Source organism: Amphibalanus amphitrite, unplaced genomic scaffold (genome assembly GCF_019059575.1).
Source record: "Amphibalanus amphitrite isolate SeventyFive unplaced genomic scaffold, NRLGWU_Aamphi_draft 000814F_arrow, whole genome shotgun sequence".
NCBI lineage: Eukaryota > Metazoa > Arthropoda > Thecostraca > Balanomorpha > Balanidae > Amphibalanus > Amphibalanus amphitrite.
The window spans coordinates 171,545-198,529 of NW_024882308.1; the positions used below are offsets into that span (position 1 = coordinate 171,545).

At 47.6% G+C, this 26,985-nt stretch overlaps 2 protein-coding genes across 3 annotated transcripts in view; one reads left to right on the forward strand and one right to left on the reverse strand.

Annotated features, from left to right (window-relative positions):
* Positions 1 to 12,935: 12,935 nt before the first annotated feature.
* On the reverse strand, positions 12,936 to 15,897 carry LOC122366536 (lectin BRA-3-like). The gene is made up of 2 exons (XM_043338910.1): positions 14,712 to 15,897; positions 12,936 to 13,517 (listed from the first exon to the last, which is right to left on the reverse strand). The coding sequence occupies exons 1-2, from the start codon at positions 15,105 to 15,107 to the stop codon at positions 13,272 to 13,274; spliced, it is 642 nt and encodes a 213-aa protein (XP_043194845.1). The 5' UTR covers positions 15,108 to 15,897; the 3' UTR covers positions 12,936 to 13,271.
* Positions 15,024 to 26,985, forward strand: part of LOC122366534 (beta-1,3-galactosyltransferase 1-like) — a 77,285-nt gene continuing 65,323 nt past the window's right edge. The window contains exon 1 of one of the 2 annotated variants that reach the window (XM_043338899.1): positions 15,024 to 15,126. In XM_043338899.1, the coding sequence (XP_043194834.1) occupies positions 15,089 to 15,126 (38 nt within the window). In that variant the 5' untranslated portion in view covers positions 15,024 to 15,088. The remainder of the gene's footprint in view (positions 15,127 to 26,985) is intronic. The other variant, XM_043338900.1, reaches the window with a different exon arrangement.

Sequence of the window (26,985 nt, forward strand, 5' to 3'; positions counted from 1 at the left end):
CGATCTGGTTTGAAATTTTCACATGTGTGGAAAAGATGCACAAACAGGTGTGCCAAAAACGGCGGCGCGGAGTGTTGAAACACCCCCCGGCCCGGCGCGGGTTAAAAGTCAATAGGGGAAAAATCAACTACCTGATTTTTTTTTCACTAAAATGAGTCGGAATGGCCTAATATAGGGTAAGTGCGGGCAAAAGTACGCAGTTGGTAAGAGAACGCAACAGCCTTTTTTGTTGGTTGTAAATGAGATAGAATACCCATCTTTGGACCATAGAAGGGACTTCATATGGCGCATCTGCACAGCAACAGGCAAGCATGTTGATGCGTTTTTGTGGTCTTGCCAGACCCACTTGCAGACCCTTACAAAAACTTTTATAGCTGAACAACAAAAGAATGTTGAAGAACCAGCTTTTGCACCAAAGCACATAAATGTCCAACAGATCGCCTGAAGCCAAACGTTTTTAAATTTACCCATCAGGAACTCCGCAGTAGCCCTGCAAAGCTAAGGTGCGTACTCTTGCCAACATCTCCCCTATCATGACTTCATATACAATCAACCTTGACTATCTTTAGGCCTTTTTTGCTCTTGGGCAACTGTAAGGTCATGTGGCGTCATCAAAGGTCACCAAAGGTTTTTTTATTTGTTAACTTCTCCTTACAGGAAGGAGATGCAGCCGCGCGGATGGTCTCATTGTGTTCAGTTCGTCAAGACGCATCGAATGATATGTATGACCTTGAGGTGACATGACTTAAAGGGACTATCCCACCCTTAACATGGGGTTTGAGTTGAGATAGCCAAGTTTGCGGCGAAGTCCAGAAACCACTATCTATCTAGGTTGCAACCCCCGCGGCCTCTTGGTGTTGAAGAAATTCGTTCCCTTCATTTGAAAATGGGCCTTGTACAAGGCCCTATCTTCAACATGGAGCGACCGTTAGTGTGACGTCACCTCGTTTAGTCATTCTGATTTAAATGGGGTTGTTCGTTAAAAAATCGCTTAAAACTTGGTCTGAACTTTGTTGTGGTGCCTACAGAGTAAAAAGATTCAGCTTTATGACAGTAATGTGGCCTGGGGAAGGAGGTAATTTTGGGCTGTGACGTCACATATTTGAGAGTTTGTGTTTGGAATATGGGAAGCCTAAGATGTTTAATGAAAAATAAATGCCAGAACCGTGTTCCTGGTCATCCAATCTATAAAGTCGGGCACAATTTTACTGGTTTTAACGACATTTTAGAATGTGGGATAGTCCCTTTAACCCTCGCCCGTATAGGGGGGGGGGAGGGTCGAACGGACCCCCCCTCGGTTTTTCGCAGATAACTCGCGTAAAAAGCGGCTGATCGCGACGAAACTTTCAGTACCCTCGCGTTAATCAATTTTACACCTACCCTGAAATTTTCATGACCCTGACCCTAATGACCTTTGACCTGTGACCTACTTTTCGAGACCATGTTTGGCCGGAATCGCGATTCGGCGTATGTCGGCTCGCATTAGCCGCGCGTTTGCAGTCTTTTCGTGGTTTTAAGCGTTCAAACATGGGATATGATGTTGCACCCATGCATTAGGGTGGGTGTCAAGGTCACCGGAAGGTCAGGTCAGGTCATTGACCTTTGATGACCTCGGTTCACTTTTTCGAGTTTTACATGTTTGCACGGCGAGTTTTACACGGCGGCAGGCGTGGCGGCGCATGCGCAGTGTAGATGGCCAAAATCTTGGGCGCTACGTTTGACAGCACCGCGCCCTTCTCATGGTCTAAAGGCGCTCTCCTGACCATCTCGCGCCCTCATGTCTGTTCCTTGGCATCCCTTGACTGTTCGGCACCCTTCTGGCCTCTCAGCGCCCCTACACCATGTAACGTTTTTAATCACTTGAAGCCCTTCTGGGAGAACGGCGCCCCTTGTCATGGTCTCACGGCGCCCTCGTAAGCTTCTCGCGCCCCATGTCCCCGCCAACTTAGAACACCTACTGACTCTTCGGCGCCCTTCTGGCCTCTCAGCGACCCTGGACCACAGTGTTCTAAAATTGGATTTTGGTTGGGTGTGACGATGATGACCAAAAAATCTAGGATGAGAAAAAAACAAGTGAAAACCTATATCACTTTCGCAATAAAGGCGTAACGCTACGCTGGCTGATAATAAAAGAACATACCATTCCTGACCACCAAAACTAACCGAAAAAGACGATGCAAATAGGTAAGGATGATATACGGCAGAATTATAACTTTAGCATCTGATCGCCAAGTGTTTCTAAATCCGTCCCATTTTATCCCAACCTTTGTGTTTGATTGAGACTAATGAAGTTAAGAATCACCCTTGTCATATACAGCTAAGAATGAATACCTACTTCAATCAGTGAGATTTCATTTTCCTCACAAGTCAAAATGCATTGTCACAATTGAATGACTGTCCAGTGGCCATCCTTCTCCTAGCCTTAAATCAATGCCTTCCTTTCCGTTTCAGATGCAGACAGCAGATATTACCGTCAGCATCTGCTAAGTTCCTACTCATGCTTACTGGCACGGATCCAGGACGGTCCTTCTACCTGTATATTTCTCCTAAAGAAGATCATCCGCGGACCTCCATCCTCGCGACGCCAGTCGCCATCATGCGAGCGAACTAGGTCTTTAAGAAGCAGAAGATGCAATGATTCTGTTGAAATCTGTTGTCATATCTTAAGGAGGGTAGGGGAGGGGCGGGTGAGGGAGCTCTCCCTATATGCAGGCTTTGGTACTAGTGCCATGTGGAGAAGTTTTCTTTCTTTTTTAAGCAAAGGAAGTGGGAAGGAACCTGTCGTTGCCGTTGCAAAGGGTATCATTCTGTCGTCCTGTATTATTGATTTAGTGCAGTTGACTCAGACTGTGTAATGCGTGAGGCGTGGTCATCACTGTGACACTGTCACTGTCAGACATAAAATCTTAGGTAATCATGATACCCTGATGGGCAGTTTGTTGACGTAACTGATCGCTATGAAACCAGAAACCGTATAACTCATGTGTTCTGGCCTCTGCCATATTGTAGGCGCAAAACGTCCCATGGGACGTTTTGCGCCTACAATATGGCAGCACCGCTTCCAAGATTACTGTATATTTGAGATAATATGCGGCAAGTATGTAGTTTTCGTTCGCATCTGATCTGGTAATATTCGTACAGTGTACACAGTATAGCTTTGAGCTTTCCATTTTCAACAGATATGACAATGGCCGGATGATACTGGAAATGGTGCCTTTGCTCTGGGCACACGGAACGGGACGCAGTATTGAGTATGCAATTGTAGTCGCACTATGCAGCATGACATACGCCGGAAATCTCCCTGCCCGAACGCCGGAACGGCCAGCGATAGTCGGTACTCATTACGCATAGTGAAAATGGAAACGGTGTCAGCGCAACTCTTCGAAAGGAACGGTGCACTACATGAGACTAGACAAAGGGTCACTGATTAGGGCACCCCAAACGGAACGATGTGCACTGCGCAGCATAATACGCAATATCGCAATAAAAAGCGTGCAACTAACCAGTAACCAGGGCATCCATATCGGAACGGAACGGGATGCAAAAAAAAAAAATGATAAAAGGATGCCACCGACCTCATGGCCAGCCACCGAAACGGAGCGGTAGCTTCGTATCATGTCACGTGATAAGTGCTGAGTGAGAGCGTCAATGATCAGTGATCAGTGATCAGAGCACCCGCAACAGAACGGAGGGCATCAGTGATCACTGATCAGAGCAACTGCAACGGAACGGAGGGCATCGCTAATCAGGACACCCCAAGCGGAAGGGAAAGCGAGAGCACAACTGACCAGAACAGTGGCGTAGCCAGAAATCAGCGAAAGGGGGGGCCATGGTGCTCGAGGGGGCGACTTTTTCCCTTGAGAGGGGCGCCATAGTGAGCTAGTGACAGGGGGTCAGTCTAAAATGTAGCGTCATATATTCATGCATGATTTACTAGGTGTTCCTACGGAACCGGCACGAGTATCAGAACCAGGTTTCGCTGATTTTTCATGAAATCCAATTAATGCAATTTGCAGCTCAGTGTTTTTTATCAAAAGCGATAAAAAATCTTTATGCATATTTAGCACGATATAGGAAACGAGCTCAGGCTACGGACATGTTATTCTCATAATACACACCCATTCGAATTCGAAACGGTAAAATATGCGTTGATCGATTGGCACAATCTTTATTCTTTGCAAAAAAAAAAAACATACAGGTTCACTCACTGAACCAAAATGACCTGTGGACTGCAGCCTCTCAAATATCTTCATTGAGGGCCAGTTCAATTTTGCTACCTCTCTATAAGTACCTATAAGTTACCGATTACCTATAAGTTAACCCGCGCCGTGCTGGTGGCCTGTGCTTTCCGTGTCGTGCTGGGGGGGGGGGGGTGTTTTCACGTCCCCCCTCTAACTCGGCTCCTGGGCCACGTAGCGACACGCGGTAAGGGGAAATCGAAAGAGCGTCAAAAATAATGACGGAAAGACTTCGTTTCAATTTTTAGGTCAGGTCAAAGGTCAGGTCACCAGAGGTCATCAAAGGTAAAATTGAGTCCATTTCAACAATTTTGGAAACTGCCAACGGCTAACTCGGGAATCAATAGAGCTACAGCGCCGCGGAAAAGCGCATTCGATAGCCCTTTTACAGGCTTTTCTGAATATTGCTCTCGGATTTGATCTCAGGTCAATGGTTAAGCCTCCAGCCAGAGGGCAAAAATTCCAAAAATAACAGTTTTTATGAAAAGCGTTTTTCTGCAATAACATTTGGTTCAAGACAGTGACGATATTTCTTTTGCCTGCCTCGTGTTCCTCTCGTCGAGACGCGTCGAATGAACTATACGTTGACCTTGAAAGGTTATTTTAAAAATTTGACCGCAGGTCAAGGTCATGACCTGACCGTAAAGGGCCATTCTGCAGATCAGTCGATCCGTATCGTCGAGCTGACCACATCTGACGTGTTTTCACCGCTCTAGCACGTCTCCATTAAAAGATGAAGCCAAAAAACCGTTTATGGTGATAAAATAGGTGACCGCTTATGACCTGAGATGACCTCAAGGGCACATAAAAGGACACATGTGCATTTTTACGATTCAGTGTGCTATGTTTACCTATGAACCGATGTTTAAGGGGTTTTAAACGACATTCGTCCAAAAGAGGCGCATTTCACTTTTCTCCCACTGACTTGAGGTCCCAAAATTGACCTGACCTTAGGTCACAGACATAAAAAGTCCGAGATGAACATTTTATGCATATTGTTAGTCTTATCAATCTCTAAAAGTTTCAAAAGTGATCGTTCTGTCGGTGTAGCTATAGCGGGTCTTTTAACTTTTTTAGGTAAGGTCACTTGACGTGCCCTAGTAGTAGTGACCTGACCTTGAACGACCCTCATCTGAAATTTAACAAGCTGTGTAGAAAAGATGTATGAACAGGTGTACCAAAGACAGCGGAGGCGCTGCGCGACGCCGTTTTTGAGATGTTCGCGAGGAAAAAACCTAAGGGGGCGTACCCCCCCCCCCCCCTCCAGCACGGCGCGGATCAATGGGAGACAGTTGAAATGCTCTTCTTCTGAACGAAAACAACCTCAACCATCGGGATGCAGGTAAATATGACACATTTGATCGGTAAATGTCACTCGTGATGTGACCACTTTTATGTTACTGAGGTCATCTCAGGTCATGAAAGGTCTCCAGTAGATTTTGGACAATAACTTTTGATAGAGATATGGTAGAGCAATGAAACACCCTATATAATTATTTTCCTTCTCGAAAGTATGGATCGACTAATATGCAATATGACCTTTACCGGTTAGGTTATGACCTTTACCTTAGGTCAAATTCTCAAATGCCCTTTTAATGTCAAATTCTAGTTCATTTGACTTGTCTGTCTCGAAAAATGGAACACGATGCTGGTTGAACTAATCTCATGCAGGTCTGAGCAAAATGTAAACGTCCTCCGCGAAAACGTATATTTTGAGGCTAAAACGTTTACCTTAGGTCAAATCTGAGATAATCAATAAGAGAGAGCATAAATAACCGGCCGCCCAGTGGCGCCATCTCACCAGTGCTGGAGGATTTGCGGGAGCAGCTCCTCTGGGTGCTGGGAACTGGAAAGCCGCTGTATGTTCTGGGTGACACGAACTTCGATTTACTGAATGACGTCTCGTCCGACATCCAGCGGTACAGACAGACTCTCAACGACTTGAGCCTGAAACAGCTGGTGGCTGGCCAAACCCGGCCCGAATCTGAGGCTCTGCTGGATCACGTCATCGTCCGCTCCTCCGACTGCACCACGACAGCCAGCGTCAAGCCGTGCACCTGGAGCGACCACGATCTAATCGTCGCCAAGGCGTCAGTGGGTCGCGAGCGGCGACACCCGGTGGAGGTCACCATCCGCTCTACCAGGAACCTGGTGCCGGACGCGCTTCGTCTGGAGCTCCTGCTCACTGATTGGTCTGAAGTGTACCAGTCGGATGCAGTGGGGGACAAGTGGGCGGCATGGAGAGCAGCCTGGTCGCCTGTCCTGGACAGACACATGCCGCTGACCAAGATACGGGTCAGACATCAGCCGGCGCCGTGGCTCACTGAAAATGAGGAATTGCGTGAAATGATGAGGGAACGTGACGTGGCACGAGCTGATCGTGACGCTGATCCGTGCTCAGAGACTCGCCAGGCATATGTGGCCAAACGAAACGCGGTGAAAAGTGCACTGTGTCGGGCTAGGTCATCATTCTTTTTATCTTCGTACACTTATTCGCGTAAAACGACATGGAGGGACCTTCAGCGGTTTTTAATACGACCAAAGAGTGTTAGAGGAGGCTGTGAGCCGCCGGGGGGCACGGTGGAGTGGGCTGACCGATTAAATCGTCACTTTGCCGCGGTGGGCTCCCGCGTGTCTGCTGAACTCGTGGCCCAAAGAACGACTGCACCACCGCTGCCACCCTGTCCCTCTCGTGTGGTGAGCGGGACATTTAGGGTGCATCCAGTCACTCTGCCCGAGCTTCACTCGGCACTGCAGCGCTTGTCATCATCGAATGCGTGCGGTGAGGATGGGATCACAGTGAGCATGTTGCGACTAACCTTTCCGGTGATAGCTCCGCATTTGTTAAACGTGATAAATGCCTCAATCGTTACTGGAGAGCTCCCGAGCGAGTGGAAAGTCGCAACTGTGGTCCCAATCCACAAGGCGGGATGCACAAGTGATGTTAACAATTACAGGCCAGTGTCGATCATTTCTACTGTGGCGAAGCTCACTGAGAGAGTCGTTTGTGATCAACTATTGCATTACCTGTTGTCCCACGGTGTGCTGTGTGAGGAGCAGCACGGCTTTCGGCCGGGGAGGTCCACGGAGTCGGCGATGTTGGACGCGGTCAGCTACATCACTCGAGTCATAGACGAGGGTAAGATCGGTTGTCTGACAGCGATCGACACCTCCAAGGCTTTTGATAGCGTTCAGCATGGTCGGCTCCTGGACAAACTTGGCTGGTACGGCGTGGACACTCATTGGTTCAGTGACTGGCTCAGAGGCCGCCACCAGAGAGTACGCGGGGGATCTGCGGAGACCGCTCCAATAACGCATGGCGTGGTCCAAGGATCGATTTTGGGGCCAGTGCTGTTTTTGTTATTCACAAATGACCTGACCTCATTTTTAAGTGACACTAAGATGGTTTTATATGCTGATGACGTTCAATTCATTCACAGTGGTCACCCCAAGCATATTCATCAGTTGGAGCTTGAAATTGGACAAACGCTGAGCGACGCTCAGCGGTGGTTTACAGAAAATTCACTAAAAATTAATCCCAAAAAGACAGAGATCGTTCTATTCTCCACACGTCAAAGAAGAATAGGAAATGAGCTGAAAGTTCAATTTGGAGAAACAATGCTCCGCCCCACTTCAAACGCTAAAATTCTTGGGCTTATTTTGGATGAAAACCTCACGTTTGAAAAACATATTTCGAATATAGTAAAACGTTCTTATACTATTCTGATAGGTCTCTCCAAATTCTCCCGTCGGCTGCCACAGGAAGTCAAGAAATTGATTATTGAGGCCCTGGTGTTCCCACACATAATGTATTGCGCGACAGTGTGGGCAGCATGCAACGCTACACAGCGAAAACGTGTTCAAAAAATAATTAATCATGGTGCACGAATAGTTAAATGCTGCCGACGTCATCAGCATATCACGCCTCACCTTACTGAACTTGAGTGGCCGAGAGTAGAACAACTCATCACAGAACGTGACCTCGCCATGGTGCACCGCCTCCTCAACTCTGTCCATGCACCATCGCACTTGCGAGACCTGCTGCAGCGTCGCGATTGTGTAACCGAGAGGGAAACGCAAGGATCAATGGCGGGAATGCTGCAACTTCCGCGGGTCCGCACGGAGCTCGCCAGACGTTCTTTCGGGTTTCGGGCAGCAGCGAGCTGGAACGAGACGCCGAACGAGGTTCGCCACGCCAGCACGGTCTTAGCGTTCCGCGCGGGGATGCGGAAATGTCGAGCTGGTCTTACCCAGATAGAATAGATCTCATCCGCCGCTTATTTTAAAATACGCTTGTAGGTAACTTGGATTTTAACAGCATCTCTTAGAAAATGAGTATAAATGGCTTATTCGTAGTATTTTAGTAGGTTTTTAGATCATTAGCCTTAAGGACAGTGCATATATGGAATGACTCTTGTGCTGAAAAGCCGTGTTTTAACGGATGCCATACGAATACATGATGATGATGATGATGATAAAAAAGAGCTATCGAATATGCGCTTTGCTGCGGCGCTGTAGTTCAATCTCTTTCTGAATCCTGACTTATGCGCCGCTTTGTCAAAAAATGTCAACATCGGCGAAATTTGATTTTCGGTTGTCGCTGGTGACCTGACCTTCGACCAGTTCGACCTAGCCTTAAAATGATCTAAGTAGTTTTGTAATAGTTTTTGACGCTCTTTCGAACGCCGCCTACTGCGTGTCTCGACGTGGCCCACAAGCTGAGTTAGAAGTGGGTGTTCGAACACCCCCAGCAGGTTCAATAAAAAAACGCTTACGCTGGGGGCGGCACCCCAATGCTAGGCGCTGTCGGCATCGCAATAATGGGCGGCACAGCGCTGAGGGGCGCAACTTGCATTGAGGGGTGGCATTGTACGGTGAAGGGGCAGCGTCGCGTTGAGGGGCGGTATCGCAACGAGGGTGGCACTTACAAGGCTGCCTAATAAGGAACGCTTCGCTTGGCACATCCAAGCCCAGCTCGGCGCCGCCTAGCTGCTGCATCTTGAAAAGGGCCCTTGGTGTCGATGAGAAAGCCCCATTGTCAAAAAATTGCCTAGCGTCAGTGGTTTCGGGGGGGGGGGGGGGGCGACCGAAGTATCCAATTCAGTTTCGCGTCAGTGACTACTGGAGGGCGTCAACGACCTCGGATAGGGCGAATGTGATCTTCAGAAGGGCACCGGGTGCTCTAGAGGGGTGCAATGCTTGGATGGGGTCACTGCTGCCTTCAGTAGGGCATCGGACGCTCTGGAGGGGCGCCATTGATCTCGGATGGTCCGACTGGGATTTTCAGAGGAGCATCAGTGGTTTCAGAGGGGCGCCATTGATCAAGGATGGGCCGACTGAAGCCCCGGTTCAGGTGAGCGCCAGTGGCTCTTGAGGGGCGCCAGCGACCTCGGATTGATGGGGCGACTGTGATCTTTAGAACGGCGTTGAGGGGCGCCATTGGGCATGGATGGGGCCACTGTTGCCTTCAGCAGGGCGCCGCAGGGAGGCTCTGGAGGGGCTTGAGCTTGGGTGGGCCGACTGTAGTCTCCAGGGGCGTTGTCTCGGATGGGGCGAATGTGATTTTCAGAGGGGTGCCGGGTAGTCTAGAAGGGCGCCATTGGTTTCAGAGGGCTGCCATCGATCTTAAGATGGGGCAGCTGTAACCTTCGTTTAGATGGGCGTGATCTTCAGAAGCGCGCCGGACGCTCTGGAGGGGCGTCATTGGGCTTGAATGGGGCGACTTTAGTCTCAAGCGGGACGACTTCAGTCTCAAGGGGGTGGGACGCTAGTGGCTCTTGAGGGCGCTATTGATCTCGGATAGGGCGACTGTGATCTTGAGAAGAATGCGGGTGCTTTAGAGGGGCGCCAGTGGTTTCAGGGATCGATCTTGGATGGGTCGATTGGGGCAGCTGTGAACTTCAGAGGGGCGCCGGGTGCTCTAGAGGGGCGCCATCAAGCTTTAATGGGGCGACTGTTCCGTTTAGGTGGGTGCCAGCGGCTCTTCAGGGGCGCCATCGACCCTGGAGGTTCGGAATATTCTGGTTTCCGGAGGGGCGCCCTTCAAATTTGGGGGCTCAGGTCGTATTTGGGGGTGCCCTGGAGATTATTTAGGTGTCCAGGCACCCCCAAAGAGATATTGAGTTCGATCCCTGCCTGCACATCACTTTTTAATTCATGTTCTCTCTGTAAAACGGCATCAGCCTAGTCGGCGCTAATTGGGGCGCCATTTGGGCGGCTGGGCGGAAAGGGGGGGCCATGGCCCCCATGGCCCCCCCTGTCTACGCCACTGGACCAGAACACCCGAAACGGAACGGGAGTGAACGGAACGCATTAGCGGCTCGCCGAATCGCGATTCCGGCCAAACATGGCCTCAAGAAATAGGTCACAGGTCAAAGGTCATTTGGGTCAGGAATATGAGATTTTCAGAGTAGGTGTCAAATTAATTGACTCGAGGGTCCTGAAAGTTTCGTCGCGATCGGCCGCTTTTTACGCGAGTTATTCTCGAAAAAACGAGGGGGTGGTTCGTTCGCCCCCCCCCCCCCCCTATACGGGCGAGGGATAATTTATTAAAAAGCTAGGGCCTTCTTAATCCCATCTACCAGCTTCAGAACATGTATTGGGCAGATCTGGGAATACCGTATCTTAAATTTATCCCTAGAGGTGTCCCAAGGTATCCTTTCATTCATCTTGGCTTTCCCTCGGCCGAACGCTTCGTGTTTAAAAACCTTTAGAAACTAATTGAAATGAATAATTGGCGGTAAGATTATTGCAAAGGCATGAGAAATTAACGTAAAATACATCATTACCGGTCTTATAACCTCATTTCGCGTATGAAACCTGCCAGAGTCCACAGAGTTTCAGATTCATCCCTAGGGTGTGCCAGGGTGGCGTGTCAGTCATCTTGAACCCCTGCCCGACCCGACGCCTGGAGTTTTAAATACATCTAAAAACTAATACCGTAAATAATTTGTGGTGAAATTGATATAATATGATCAGAAAAGAACGCAGAATAAATTAGTATCGGTCTCTAAACATTATTTTGCCTATGAAACCAGTCAGAGCCCGCGGAGTTTTAAATTCATCCCTAGGGTGTGCCCAGGGTGGCTTTTCTCATCTTGGACCTCTACCAGGCGCGACGCCTCGAGCTTTAAAGTCCTCTAGAAGCCATTGACGGACATAATTTGTGGCGAAATTAATGCGATAGGATCAGAAATAAACGCAGAATAAATTGGCATCGGTCTCAAAACATTATTTTACCTATGAAACCAGCCAGAGCCCGCGGAGTTTTAAATTCATCCCTAGGGTGTGCGCAGGGTGGCTTTTCTCATCTTGGACCTCTGCCAGGCCCGACGCATCGAGCATTAAAGTCCTCTAGAAGCCATTGACGGACATAATTTGTGGTGAAATTGATACAATAGGATCAGAAATGAATGTAGAATAAGTTGGTACCTGTCTCATACCCCTATTTTGTATATGAAAGAAGTTAGAGCCCACCAAGTTTTAAATTCATCCCTAGGGTGTGCCAGGGTGTGCCCAGCTGACTGCGGGTCCAAAGATGACAATTTTGTAGGCGTATCCTGCGCAACTTAGTCAAAAGCGAATTGCAGAGGTAGTGTTTAATTTGCGCAAGCAGCGGCTCATCCGTTTTGCGTTGGCAGCAAACCACCAATCATAGTTGTTATGAATATCCAAAAGCATTTATTCAGAACACAAGCCTGGTTTTTACAAACAGTTGAGGTGATCAAGGTCATTCAACGCATATTTGTTATTAACAGCTGGAAGTGTGCAAGGTTATTTTCTTTCGTTGTCAGTCAGGGTGAGTTGTTGGGTTTGTGCCTTGATTTCGTATTTTTTTCATGGAAATTATGTATTATGTAGCAAACCTATAAGTTCTAACTGTCTATATGGCGCTGCTAGGTATATCTGGTAATCTGGTTGTTAATTGTTGAGCATGAGTTGAGCATTTTTCAAAGATGAAAGAATTCCAATTTACCTGGTTTTGGGGATGAAAATATTTTACCCATTAGGTGTGATTTTCCACCCAAAATTCCCAAAAATGGAACACTGCTGGACCATGTAGCGTTTTCAATCACTCAGCGCCCTTCTAGGAGAATAACGCCCTTTTCATGGTCTCACGGTGCCCTTGTAACCGTCTGGCGCCTCTATGTAGTACGTCCCTCCCCACCAACTTAGCATTACTGACTGTGCGGCGCCCTTCTGACCTCTCTGCGCCACTGATCATATAGCGTTTTTAATCACCTGGCGCCCGTCTGGGAGAATGACGCCCTTGTCATGATCTCACGGCGCCCTCGTAACCTTCTGGCGCCCCTACGGCGGCCTTGCGCCCCTACAGCTGGGCACCCACAGGCCACAATCATTTTAGGAAAATTACACCCCTGAGTCCAAATGCTCATAACGCTAACACCCAAGCTAGAGATGTCAATCGGATACCAACTTTTTGGTATACCGACCGATACCAAACATATACCTACCAACTTGGTATTTAGTATTTCAATCCTAATGTGTTTGATATTTTGTTGGTATAATGAACCCTCACTGATGTATAAGAGGCTGAGAAATTGGTGTTAAGTTGGTATTTCCGCCATGTTCCCAAGTTAGTTCGGTTTCGGTATTTCCTAACTGTCTTGATTGGTAGGTATTTAGTTTGGTATCGGTATTACGATTTTCGGTAATTGACATCACTAAACCAAGCAATGACCAAAGCGATAGCATTCAAAAACTAAAGCGCCGTTATTTGTGACACAAGCGCCATCACTGCGACTTTTTATAGAGAAGGACAATGCATTTTCGATGGGTGTTGCAAATACTACAAGTACTGCTTCCCTCTTGCAAAAAAAGATGTTTTCACTTTCAAAAATATGCCAATTTATGATGTTTTTAAAAGCTATACCTGCGCTAAAAATAATGTGATGGTCGAATCATTTTCTTCAAGAAATAAGAAAGATCATATTCTCCATTTAACCATATCATGCACGGTAGGTATCTTGGCCTGTCACGTGACCTCAGTGTAGTCGTGTAAGCCAAGTGGCATCACTGTGCCCTGGTCTGACAGATGACGTAGTGGGCGTCTGAGTGGCAGCTGCCGTTGTCCCAGGTGCCGTCGCTGAACATGTAGACGCAATTGTCGGGCCAGTCGCTCGGGCTGCCGGACGCCCAGTACTCGAACACCAGCGGCGCGCCGGACGGCCAGGCGAAGTCGTCCCACTCGGAGGGACGCCGCAGTCCCAGCCAGACCCACCGACTGACGCCGACATCCTGCTCGGCCACCATCTGCACCTAACCGGACCGACACGGACGGGCCAGGCTGTCAGCGCTCCATCCACGCTAAGGATAGGCGTCCTGTCACCTCTCAAGAAGCATCATACACTTCAATCGATACTTTGCTCGTTAGGCGACATTCTCAAAATGGAGTAAAAAAAGAACGACATATAAGCCGGCTTGATGCAGAGTGAGGAGATTGCTGAACAATTGGAAGCTTGAATGCAACAATGACAACAACAATATATGTGGCTGCATTCACAAATATTTTATGAAAATCAACCATCTAGGATACCAGTAAAACGCCTTTTGGGCGAAGAACGAGCGAGCGAGATAGTGAGCCCTGCACCTGCAGCAGGGCGAGGGGGTACTTCCAACGGGCTTTTGCAAAGCACTCTTCTAACCGGTCGCTAGCGGTGTACCAAATTTGAACGCGATCGGCCCAGCCGTTCCTGAGATCTGGAAGCGGCATTCTGCACGTGCGCACGTGCAAACGGGGTCCAAAATGACTTTTGCACGGCACCCTACTAACTGGTCCCCAACCGTGTACCAAATTTGAGCGCAATCGGCCCAGCCGTTCTCGAGATCTGGAAACGCCCCCTGCACGTGCGCACGTGCAGTAGCACCCTAACCGCAACACATGGGAATGCATTGCCTGGTGGGTGCCTACCTGTATGCCAAGTTTCAGCGAAATCGCCCCAGTAATTACCGAGTTACTGAAATGGGAACAAATTTGGCACCTCTTATTGTTGTATTTTGCACGTGCAGTGGGGGTCACTCACATAGATGAAGAGTATCCGACCTTTGGTAGAAGGGATGCAGCTACCCTATAAAAATGACCGCAAGACAATCGCTCAAGCCGCTGCTGAGATATGGGCCTCTCAAAATAATTACTTTTGCAAAACTGCTTGAACACCCTTGACTTTTCACGTGGCACGTGCCACGGCGGTCACTGAGATGTATCAAAAGTAGTCAATTACGGGGTAGAAGGGATGGGGCTACCCAGCAAAAAAGACCGCAGGCCATTCAGTCCAGCGGTTGCTGAGATATAAGCCTCTCAAAAGCGTTACAGGCCGGGCCGGGCCGGGCCGGGCCGCTCATACTGAGATTTTTCCGTTATATTGAAAAGACTCACTTCGCTCGCTGCGCTCGCTCGCTCGTAATAACTGTTTCACCTGTGACCTTTCAATACAGGCCTCCTGCTGTGCTTACTATGAAGTTAGTCTCTGGATCGAGCGTCTCGGGCAGGTACGACCCCGGCGCCGCATCCGTGCAGAGCGCCAGCGCCTGGTCGGCCGTCACGGGCGACTGCAGGTGCAGGGGCAGGAAGCAGTCGCCGGCGGGCGACTCCACCCAGCTTGTGTTGGGACACGGCGGCGGCACGGCGCGCGCCAGTGGGCCGGTCAGCAGCAGCAGAGCAGCGGCCGCGCCGCGCCACCCTCTACAGGTCATGGCGTCTCTCTGCGGGTCGGCTCCGGTGAAAACTGGCGCTGGGCGGCAGTGGGGCGCCAGCCATATCGCAGGCCACACGGGAAGCGCGCTGGCCACCGTGGGACTGCCAAACGTGTCCAACGATTGTGCTCGAGCAGATGACGTTCTACCGAACATGCATTCGCCTGAACGTCAGGTAAGACTTTTACTTGTCTTTTTTACCCCGAGTATGTATGTAGGTACGCAAAGAACTATATACTCGCAATGAATTGAAAATTTCCTGCCCGTCCTGGAATGCCGAATGAAGGCAATATTTTTGGACACATGATCGGTATAATTTCGGAGCATGGGTACGGGTTTCGTATTTCCAACAAAGGACAGGCGCTACCCGGAGATGTTTCTTTCTAAGTAGACCTATCCTAACCTGACCTAACCTAAGCTTCAACCTACAAACCTACAACCTAAAACCGCTAAAACCTACAAACCTACAACCTAAAACCGCTAAAACCTACAAGCCTACAACCTAAACCCTCGCATGTGTGCGGCGTTTGCCAGCTTCCAATGTGTAGGGGGGGGGTCGGTTGGACACCCCCCTTGCCGTTTGGCCCCTGATCGAGCTAGAGCTTCGCGGAAAAAACGAGCGTGCTGCCCGTGACGAGAGGAAGCCGATGATACCCAATTTTTAGGTCCTAGGTCATTGGTTGGCCTTCCAGGTCGGGTCAATGACCCAAAGTCGGGAAAATCGGGACCTGTTAGAAAGTCGTAAAGTGTGGCTGCTAAGAGGGGGGGGGGGCGGGTGCTGATCACGAATATCGTGTTAGTTTTGATCATAGATGATGATGTATTCAAGCATTTAGACCAGGTCGGGTCAGGTCAGGTCAACCAGTAGGGGTCGTGACGGGATTTTGTAGTGCGTGTCAACCACCTCTGACAGCTTTGTAACATGTTACGAAGGCACCAAAACTGCTTCGTAGATGTTCAAATGGTTGCTAAATTCGAAATCAGCTCCAAAAACTAGCCTAGAAACATGTACAGCTCGAAAAAGTGAACCGAGGTCACCATAGGTCAATGAGCTGACTTGACCTTCAGGTGACCTTGATATCTACCCAAATGCATGGGAGCAACATCAAATCTCATGTTTGCGCGTTTGAAACCACGAGAAGCTTGCAAACGCGGCTAATGCGAGCCGACATACGCCGAATCGCGATTCTGGCCAAATATGGTCTCGAAAAGTAGGTCAGAGGTCTAAGGTCATTACGGTCAGGGTCATGACATTTTCAGAGTAGGTGTAAAATTGACTAATGCGAGGGTAGGGTAAGGTGCCTAATTAGCGACCCTTTCCTATTTGCGACATACCTTCCTACAGAAAAAACTGACAGGAGAAAAAGGGGTAAAAATATTGTCAAGAGGTCAGCCATACTTTAATTATCAAATTAAATTATGTTCCGGTTGTCGATGTTTCTGGTGGGACGTTTCAGGTGAGTTTAAATAAAAATGACGAGTTTCTTATCCAAAACGTGTGTATTTGGGCCCTCTCTGATGAAAAGCGATGCACATTAGGATGATGCACCTCTTTTATTCTGAATCGACAATCCTTTTTCAATTGATTGCCGTTTTCCCATAGTGAATCGCTTAAAGGGACTATCCCACCTTCTAAAATGTTGTTAAAACCAGTTAAATTGTGCCCGACTTTATAGATTGGATAACCAGGAACACGGTTCTGGCATTTATTTTTCATTAAACATCTTAGGCTTCCCATATTCCAAACACAAACTTTCAAATATGTGACGTCACAGCCCAAAATTACCTCCTTCCCCAGGCCACATTACTGTCATAAAGCTGAATCTTTTTACTCTGTAGGCACCACAACAAAGTTCAGACCAAGTTTTAAGCGATTTTTCAACGAACAAACCCATTTAAATCAGAATGACTAAACGAGGTGACGTCACACTAACGGTCGCTCCGTGTTGAAGATAGGGCCTTGCGCAAGGTCCATTTTCAAATGAAGGGAACGAATTTCTTCAGCACCAAGAGGCCGCGGGGGTTGCAACCTAGATAGATCAGTGTCCCAAAATTTGCCAGTTTGGGTGGGAAAGGACATCCAAATCAAAATAATTTTCCACTCTCACTTCCAATTTTCCAGAATAATTGTTCACTCCCTATTCTACCAATATAGAGCATCTGCGCTTAACTTTCACCTCCCTCCATATTCGATTCAATAATCTTATAGGTAAAGCTGCTCCGACATCCTCCAAAATTTTCAAATTAATTGTTGATTTTTCTTTTCCGCTCTTTTTGTGCCTTTCTGACTGGCAATTTTCCACTCTCAGCCCTCTTTGTAGTGACGAATATTCCCCCCTGACACCCAAGCCAAAATATAATTTTGGGACACTGAGATAGATAGTGGTTTCTGAACCTCGTCGCAAACTTGGCTATCTCAACTCAAATCCCATGTTAAAGGTGGGATAGTCCCTTTAACTCTGTACTGCATGACGGTTAAAAGTGTGTCGCAACTCATATTTCCTATTTGCGCCCGACATGGTCGCAAATAGCTCAAGAAGGGAAAGAAAGGGGGAAAGAGAGAAATGAAAATGAGGTGTTGCTGAAGCTTGCAAAGTGTGGCAGGAGATGCTAAATGTCGTCACTGACTGCAGGGGTGCCGAATCCAGTGCGGACCTCGAAGTTAATACGAGATAACCCGCAAAATTTGGGTATTCGCCAGGGTATGTATTCGCCTTCTTTTCGCCTTCGGTGCATCACGTGATCAGTTTTTGCTTACGTAAACGTGTTGGATAAACGTTCCTGTTCGAGTGATTGAGTGCTTTGCTTATAGGTTACCTTTTTGGGATCATATTTCATCTTTTCAGGCGTCGCATTTTTTGCCATTTTTAATATGGGAAAACCCATATACTTAATAGCGACCCTGCCCGGTCGCTAATCGGGAAGAGTCCCTATAAGCGTTTTTTTTTTTGCAATGGTTTGCCAAAATGCTCACTACAAATAAATTAGTGGTGTTTCCGCCGCCAGTTCTTGTTGAAGCGAAACCCGTAAGATAAAACGCACTGTATTATTTCACACGGCTTTGAGTGGTTTTAACAATTTAGTGGGCACGGATTGGCGGAGAAAAGAAAGACTAAAACAACAAAATGAGTTCAGCAGTGTCAAAATCCCGTTCCAAAATTACAAAAAAACATTATATTCTAAAGGTATCTAAATCTAAAATCATAGACTACGTTTCCATGGCACAAGTTAAGCCGATTTTGAAAAATGGATTTGCTCCATCATAGCATTTAGGCATAATGTAAAAATGTAAATATAGGATTAGGTGCTTGCTAAAGCCATATATACGCTCATTTTTTGCATAAGGTAAATAGTTTCCGAGAAAAACGCACGTGAAATTTCACTAAATCGATTTAGACGTGTCATGGAAACGTAGTGATAGTCCTCAACTTCAAACCGTTTTCCATTCGACTTGAAAGTCTCATGCTCGTCTCGCGGGATATCGTTCGTATGGCGCTTTCGGTATTGCAACGAATATAGACGAGGATAATTTTTCGGCTTTCACAAGTGGATATTTGGGCAGAAAATGACTATATTTTAACCCGCGCCGGGCCGGTGCTCTGAGATTCCGCGCCGGGCCGGGGGGGGGGGGTGTGTCTGAAGTTGAACACCCCCCTTCTAACTCGGCTCCTGGGCCACGTAGCGACACGCAGTAAGCGGCAATCGAAAGAACGTCCAAAATAAGGACGAAAACACTTCGGTCATTTTTTTTTGGTTCAGGTCAAAGGTCAGGTTACCAGAGGTCACCAAAGGTAAAATGTTGACTATTTCAACATTTTGGAAACTGCCAAAGGCTATCTCGGGAACCGATAGAGCTACAGCGCCGCGGAAAAACGCATTCGATAGCCCTTTTACAGACCTTTCTGAGCAATGTTCTCAGATTTGACCTCAGGCCAACGTTTTAGCCTCCAGAGGGAAAAAACTCAAAAAATAGCCGTTTTTACGAAAATTGGTTTTTCGAAGACAACTTTTGACTCAAAAGAGCCATGACATTACTTTTGCCAGCATCGTGTTCCTCTCGTCGAGATGCGTCAACTGAACTATAAGTTGACCTTGAAAGGTCAACTTGAAAATTTGACCTCAGGTCAAGGTCATGACCTGACCGGAAAAGGTCATGTTGCATATCAGTTGATCCGCAACGTCGAGCCGAACACATTAAAGGCGTTTTCAGAGCTCTAGCACGCCTCTATCAGAAGTTACTGGCAAAAAACTGTTAGATTTTGTTCGTGACCTGAGATGACCTCGGGGACATAACGAGGGGTCACAGTTGCCATTTTCTGGTTCAGTGTGTCAATTTTACATACATCTCGATGTTTGAGACTGTCTGGAATAGCGTTCGTGCAAAACAGACGCTTTTCAATTTTCTCCCATTGACTTATAATGGAGAGGCCGCAACATTGACCACCGATACCGATATCAAAACTCCGAGATATACATGTTATAGATAGTGCTGCTCTTATCAATCGCTGAAAGTTTCAAGGCAATCGTTCAGTCGGTGTATATGACGAGCATTCTTATTTTTTCTGAGGTGAGGTCACTTGGCGTGACCTGTTGACCTGACCTAATGTGACCTGGGTCTGAAATTTTCACAACATGTGCGGAAAAGATGCACAAACAGGTGTGCCAATAACGGCGGCGCTCCGCGCCGCCGTTTTTGAGATATCTGCGAAAAACCGCAGGGGGGGGGGGGGTGTTCAAACACCCCCCGGCCCGGCGCGGGTTAATAGAAAAATGAACGATATCTCCGAAAATCAAGCTATAGTTCGTTTTTTTTTTCAAAAGGACTCTGGCTCCAAGTATGTTTTTCGAAAAAGCACGCGTTTTAGCGAGCAAAACTAGCAAAAACTGAACTTGAGAAACTCGAACGTCGCCTTATTTTAACATGTGAATTATTCCCGATAATTTCCATCCGTGCGTTTTGGAACCAGATTTGAGAACAGTGGTGACGTCATGCTGTCGAACTTGTTTTGCAATGTAGCGTAAAACTATCATGGACGAAACCGCTTACTCGATTATAACCTCGGCAACAGTGAAAAACGAAGTTTCCCCAAATTCGTCGAAATTTGGTCCCATCGCACGGACATTGAGTGCCTGCTGCCACCAGTGACGTCATCATAGTATGCTATTTTTTCAAGACACAATTTCCAGGCACTTACCGTGCACAATTTGAAATCGAATATTTTTTCGGTAAGAAATTCTTGGCCAGACGCTGAAGCTGCCAAAACTCACGTGAGAGCTTCGATAAGGAACTTTGAGCCAGCGTCCTTTTGAAAAAAAAACGAACTATAGTAATAGGTACAGTGGCACCCATAGAGCGTGAGCAATGGCGGTTCAAATTAAGGGGGTCGCTAATTAGGTACCTTACCCTACTGAGAGTTTTGGCGCGGTCAGCCGCTAAGTTTACGTGAGTTATTTGTGAAAACAGAGGGGGTCCGTTCGACCTCCCCTATACGAGCATGGCTCGGATTGCCTTTTTTGCTTTTTGTTGTTGTTGTTTTTTTTTTTTGTTAAAAAATATGGTCTCAGGGCTGTGACGAAAAACAAGTGGCCTAAATCCGGTGAGAAAGCAGGATTTGGGGGTACCCTAGGTTTGGGTCCTTCAGTCTCTGCCCCCCCCCCCCAGTGAAAATTCCTTAGACGAGGCCCTGCTTTATACCCCTGTTGTTAGAAAAGTTGTGGACCGATTTACTTGATTCTTGCATGACAAGTAAGATCCGCCATTCAGTTCTTAGCAGGTACCGAAAATTTGACGTCAATTGCACGATCCGCTGCCCACATTGCTGCGGTACTGCCATCTATTGACAAGGGTGGAGAACTAAAGCCGGGCGGCTATTTCCACTTCTGACACACCATGCAGTGCAAATGATAGCAGACAATAGTAGTTTCCCCTACCGGTGATGTCCGTCAAGACAGCCCATATTCAGCCCAGATTCAGCCCGGATTCAGCCCAGATTCGGGACATCTCCGATCAAGCTGAAACTCGCACACAATGTAGGTCCTGACATGCCCAATCCACAGTCCGAGTTATACGGCGGCGCTCCCAGCCGTTTGACCTACAGAGGTCAGCAAAGGTCACGTGGCCCAAATTTGCACAGCAGATTGTGGCCCACCCAGTAGATCTAGAGCGCTAAAAATGGCACCAATCGACTCGCCAGCATCTAATCTTACTTTCCCAACACTTATTTGGCCACTCAAGGTCATGCGATGACCTAAGGTCATGTGTGGGCTATGTCGAAAATACACTTTCACAGCAGTTTTTGAGTAGAGGAATTGACCAAACTCCAAATCAAAGCACATCATCGGGTAGCCCATAGGCCGTAGTAACTTTCCTTAAAAACTGCGTCTGGATATGTGACCCCGTTTGACCTCGGCAGGTCAAAATGTACAAATAAACGACACTCCATACGTCGCAGCCCGGATTCAGCCCAGATTCGGGACATCTCAGATCAAGCTGAAACTCGCACACAATGTAGGTCCTGACATGCTCAATCCACAGTCGGAGTTATTTGGCGGCACTCCCAGCCGTTTGACCTACAGAAGTCAGCAAATGTCACGTGGCCCAGATTTGCACAGCAGATTGTGGCCCACCCAGTAGAGCTAGAGCGCTAAAAATGGCACCAATTGACTTGCCAGCATCTAATCTTACTTTCCCAACACTCATTTAACCTCTCAAGGTCATGCGATGACCTAAGGTCATTTGTGGGCTATGTCGAAAATACACTTGCTCAGAAGTTTTCGAGTAGAGGAATTGACCGAATTGCAAATCAAAGCACATCATCGGGTAGCCCATAGGCCGTGGTAACTTTCCTTAAAAACTGCGTCTGAATATGTGACCCCGTTTGACCTCGGCAGGGCAAAATGTACAAATAAACGACACTCCATACTACGAGAGAAGGCAGCTCGATCTGATGGAGGACAGTAACACACAAGGAGAAGGATCCGTGGATTGCTCTTGATTTCCACCACCAGTGTCTCAGAGCCATCGTCTTCTAGGTCCTCGCGTCTGAACGGACGCAACCTCGACACAATCGCACACGCGACTCCTCCACCATGCGATCCCCGATCCCGTCGAAACCAGGTGTGGTCAGGCATGGCGTGCTCCAGCTCCGATGTGTCCACCGAGGCGTCCAGCCAGGTCTCCGTCAGGGCCAGGCCCAGGATGCTGAAGGCACCGAGCGCAGGGGCAGCCGCACGCAACACACCGAGCTTGCCGCGGATGCTTCGGACGTTCTGACACTGCATTGTTATGCTGATGTGCCTTCCCGGCGGTGGGCCGGCGCAGACACCAGCACCCGCTCCGTCGCGTGCTGCATCAGGTGCCGGGTTCAGCTCGATGTCACCCAGAAGATATGTCGAGAGGGGCGTCGTTGCAAAATAAGACGAACAGGATTGGCCCACATATGCTGCCCTCCGGCACTCCTGACTTCACACGCACCCAGTCAAGAACCGGTGCGAGCGACTTAAGCGAGTGTCATTTGAGCGAACGTCATTTGAGCGAACCATTTTCAGCGATTGGCAACTTAGCGAATATCAAATTGAGCGATTATCAAATATAGCGATTATCAATTTAAGCGAAAGCTATGTTTCAGCGACATCTTTTTCGTCGACTACAGTTTGAGCGACTGTCATTTCAGCGAAACACTTCATCGTCCCGTAACGGTGCATTTTTCTTTCTTTTTTCTTTTGCGAGCGTTCGTACAACGAATGTTTCCGGAACTTTTCATGGTTATCCGGAACTGGATGGCGGATGTCACGTTCAAAGTTCAGACATTAAGCTCCAAATTTAATGCCACATTTCTCAAAAATTTCAGCGGTTCGATTTCACCCCCTCCCTCTCTGCTGTTTGCCAATAATGATGACCAAACGTTTGTTCATAGATTCATATTGCTTGTGCTGTTTTTGCGAAATTCCCCTGCTTGAATTTGGATCAGTTCCCCATGTTGTAAAATTTGTTCTTGCCCCAAGCAACGTACGTATTTCCAGATATTTGGGTTAGGTCCCTGAAACATAGACTGGATCCCCCTGTGCCATCCCTCGAGTTTATTATTGGTCCTTGACATTCCTTCCATCGTCATATCTCTCACGTTCCACATTTCCAGATCAAAGTTGCAGAATGAGGCCAGATATTTTTTTTGTGGTTTCCATGCTTAGAAGCAAACTAGGGTTACCCGCGTGCTCCGCAACGCGAAGAAGGGTTATTTGTGACCCGTGGGTATTGGCAGTGGCGTACCCAGGAATTTGCGAAGGACCAGTGCATTGGACGAGAGGGCGCCAATCAAGGAGGGCGCCAACAACAAGGAGGGCGCCACATATCTGAAACTTGAATGTGTCAGTTATGTTCGTACACGTGCGGAACGAACATAACTGACATACTGGACAGAGGGGCGCCACCCACCATCATCTAGGAGCGCGACGCTATCGATTGGAGGGGCGCCAATACTGGACAAAGGGGCGCCACCGGCCCACCATATCGTCAAGGAGGGCGCCACTATCACCAGAGGAGCGCCAATACTGGACAGAGGGGCTTCGCCATCAACTAGAAGCGCGCCGCTATCGACTGGAGGAGCGCCAACACTGGACAGAGGGGCGCCAGTCACTGAGGGCGCCGGGGACGATGAGCCAAAGGGACAGGGCATGCACGGAATGTCCTGTATGTGCGTACGCCACTGGGTATTGGGTTGGTCTGTGTCGATTTGGTTGGTATCCATTTCGTTCGAATGCTTTTTGATGGCCAAAACAAAAAAGATGCATCGCATCGAGGTGCCCGTGTCGTATTATCATGCGTTCTACTTTAGAATGATTCGAAAACTGGCGTGAAGTCTTTTGAGGGCCATCGATGAATTTCGCTAAAAATGACAATGTAATGGTTTGGAACATTTACATTTTTAAGGATACTGTTGCTAATCATGCAAAAATGAAGAGTGAATATTGGACAGAATTGAATGCTCTATCCAATGGTACCATATTCAATTGCCAAAGGTATGAGGTTATGCAGCAAACCCCGTGTGATTAACAAAGTGGCACAAAATTGATAAACACCATTTTCTCCTGTGATTTGCACCACCTTGATTTGGATCAATCAGCTTTTCACAATTTTTATATGAGAGGCGGTACCTTTCTCTTGCAAATAGGCGTTGATTCAACCCGCTCCATTTAACGGTCACCTAAAAATAAAATTAATTCCAAAATCCCTCAAAAACCGCAATTTTTCCAATAAAAGTGCCCTCTCCGGTGCACGTGGCGCGTGCTATCCTCTGCATTGCACACCATTCAATAGCCCGTTAAATTCTGTACACGATGCTGTTTTCCCCGTGCCGGTCGGACCCCTGGTCACCAAGATATTGCACGGGAACTGGACCCGTGTCGGCCAAAATTAGCCGTTTTCGCCCGATTTCGCACGCCGATTTATACATGTAAAGTCTATGACGCGAATTTGCACTTTTTGAGCACGCGCCACGCGCTCCCTATCAATCCGATCGAGCTAAGACCCCTCAAAGGCACGTCGCGCATCCTTGATCTATAAGTTGTGCAAATTTCACCGGGCTAGGTGCAACGGTCTGGCCTGTAGTCCACGCAAAGCAGCACCAAGTCGGGACCTCGGTAACGGACAGACGCACCCTCCTCAAATAGTAATATAGACAAGATATCTTGGCTCGCTCCGCGTCGCGTTGGCCATAAAATGATTAAGGAGAAAATTTGGGATCGAATGGTGTTTTTCCGGTGACGATCGGACGTCTAGAAGCTTCGATATTGGCGAAAAACTTGGTGAACTTGCAAAAGTACTTGGTACTTGCTTGGTACTTGTCAAAGTACTCGGTACTTGCCAAAGTACTTGGTACTTGCTTGGTATTTGCATAAGTACTCGGTATTTGCCAAAGTACTTGGTACTTGCTTGGTATTTGCATAAGTACTTGGTACTTGCTTCGTACTTGTAAAAGTACTTGGTACTTGCTTGGTACTTGCGAAAGTACTTGGTACTTGCACTCGCCCCCCCCGTTCCCCCGACTCTACTCCCACCCCTACCCCCTCGGGATAATTCCGGGTTCGTCGGGTAGGAAAACTTGCCACTCTATCCCCCCCCCAGAGCCATTTGGTATCGATCGGTGTTTGTCCCGTGTCAATCGGTCGTCAATAAGCCGAGATATGCACGGCGAATTATTTCAATCGGCGCCGATCAGAATCTTCAGGACGGAGGTACTCACACTCATTTCTGGCCGTATCTCACTTTTCCGAGATCTACGTCAAACTACGTATTTAAAACTACATATTCTACAGCCGAATCTTCCAACTGAGGGTACCTCACTCACAATCGCACGTGAATCAGCCGCATTCCTTGTTATCGTCTAATGCTGAAGAGATATGTGTGTACGCAGCTATCTCGCAAGCCCTAACAGGAAAAGCTCGCTGCAAAAACTGAGCGTTTCAAAAAACCCGCAATCCTACTCAAATCAGGGCATATTTTAAGGATTTTTCACTGCGTCCCAAAGGTGGCATAGGGCACACGCTTTGATCGGAAAGGGCACATTGCAAGCGAAATAGTATATAATGCAAGTGAGATAATGTACAGATACATTGTATACTGTGCTGGTGGAGGGGCACTGCAAGCGGGATATTGGGAGCGGGCTGTGAAGTGTGATTGCTTTTGGCCAGTCTCGAAATTCGCCCAGTCGTAGTGCGTTCTTTATCCGCATTCAAAGGGCGGACCGGCGATTTAATGACATTTACATTGAAGAAATAGTATGCAGTGCTCTAGCGAGGAACATCTTGATATATGTAGTTAGGATTTTAAATGACCTTTTCCAGCTCGAGGAAAAGGTCATTTAAAATCCTAACGACATTTACATTGTTGTTATAGTCACTCGTTTTCCTGAACGGCGTTGGGCGTGTTTGACCTCCCTTGACGCACCAAATTGTACTTATGCTTAGAGAATAAAAATGAATATGCACATGATTAAAATGTGATACATACGTCTCTTCATGCGTTTTTCACCCTTATCAATCGATTCAAAATAGAGGTTGACGTGTGAAACATTGCCAATTTGCATTGAAGATACTATGTGTTTGAAATAATTAGATGACGTAAGGTCAAACAGTACCCACCTAAGTTGCGACAAGAAATCATCGGATTCTAAAGCTACATAAAAAAATCCATCACAGATTAATGCTTTGGATGAACGGATGCTTTGGATGCTTCGGATTTCGCTTCCTTACTGCCTATCATGTAATATAACACAAACTTTTCCCAATGGAAGTTCCTTTGTTTAATTATTATGCCCAGAAATGTGTCGATTTTGTGCCATTTCCGGGCGCTTTGGGGGAGGGGGAGCATGGCCCCGTGGCCCCCTCTATATCCTCCTATGGGCAGACGGCCATGACAGCCCTGATCTGACCGTATGCCATCAAATGTCAAACTTCGCAATGATGCGATGTTTTTTTTTTCGGAAAACGTGCCGGTATCTCAAAAACTATGATAGCTAGGAGGGCGTATAATCGATAGGAGAAAAGCAATCGATATATCTTGAACAGCTCTTTTGTCAATATTTCGTCAGAATTTAGTTCAGATCAACGGTTAAGGCTCCATAGCCAAAAACGGGTAAAATTACAATTTTTGTCAATATAGGTTTCATGAAAAGCTTTTGAACTAAAAAAGGTAGAGAATTTTCGTTTGCACGATCGTTCTTCTCTCATTTTTACCTCGAAATGTCAAGGTCAGAACTTGACCTCCCATTAAGGTCATTTCGTGACCAAAATAGATCATGTCGCATATCAGTCGATGCGTTTCGATGAGGCACCTCAAAACAATGATACAATCCACTGTGTATGCAAAAGTCCTGTAGGGCCGGATTTTGGGCCAGGCTCCGGGCCTGCGGGCTCCAACTTGACATCTCTAAACAGGACTTAAGGGAAGGGCAGGACACAGAGTCTGAGCTCTAAGGACAGGGCAGGCACAGGCCATGAAGCTAAGATAAGACGGATACTTGAGGGCTGGGTAGGA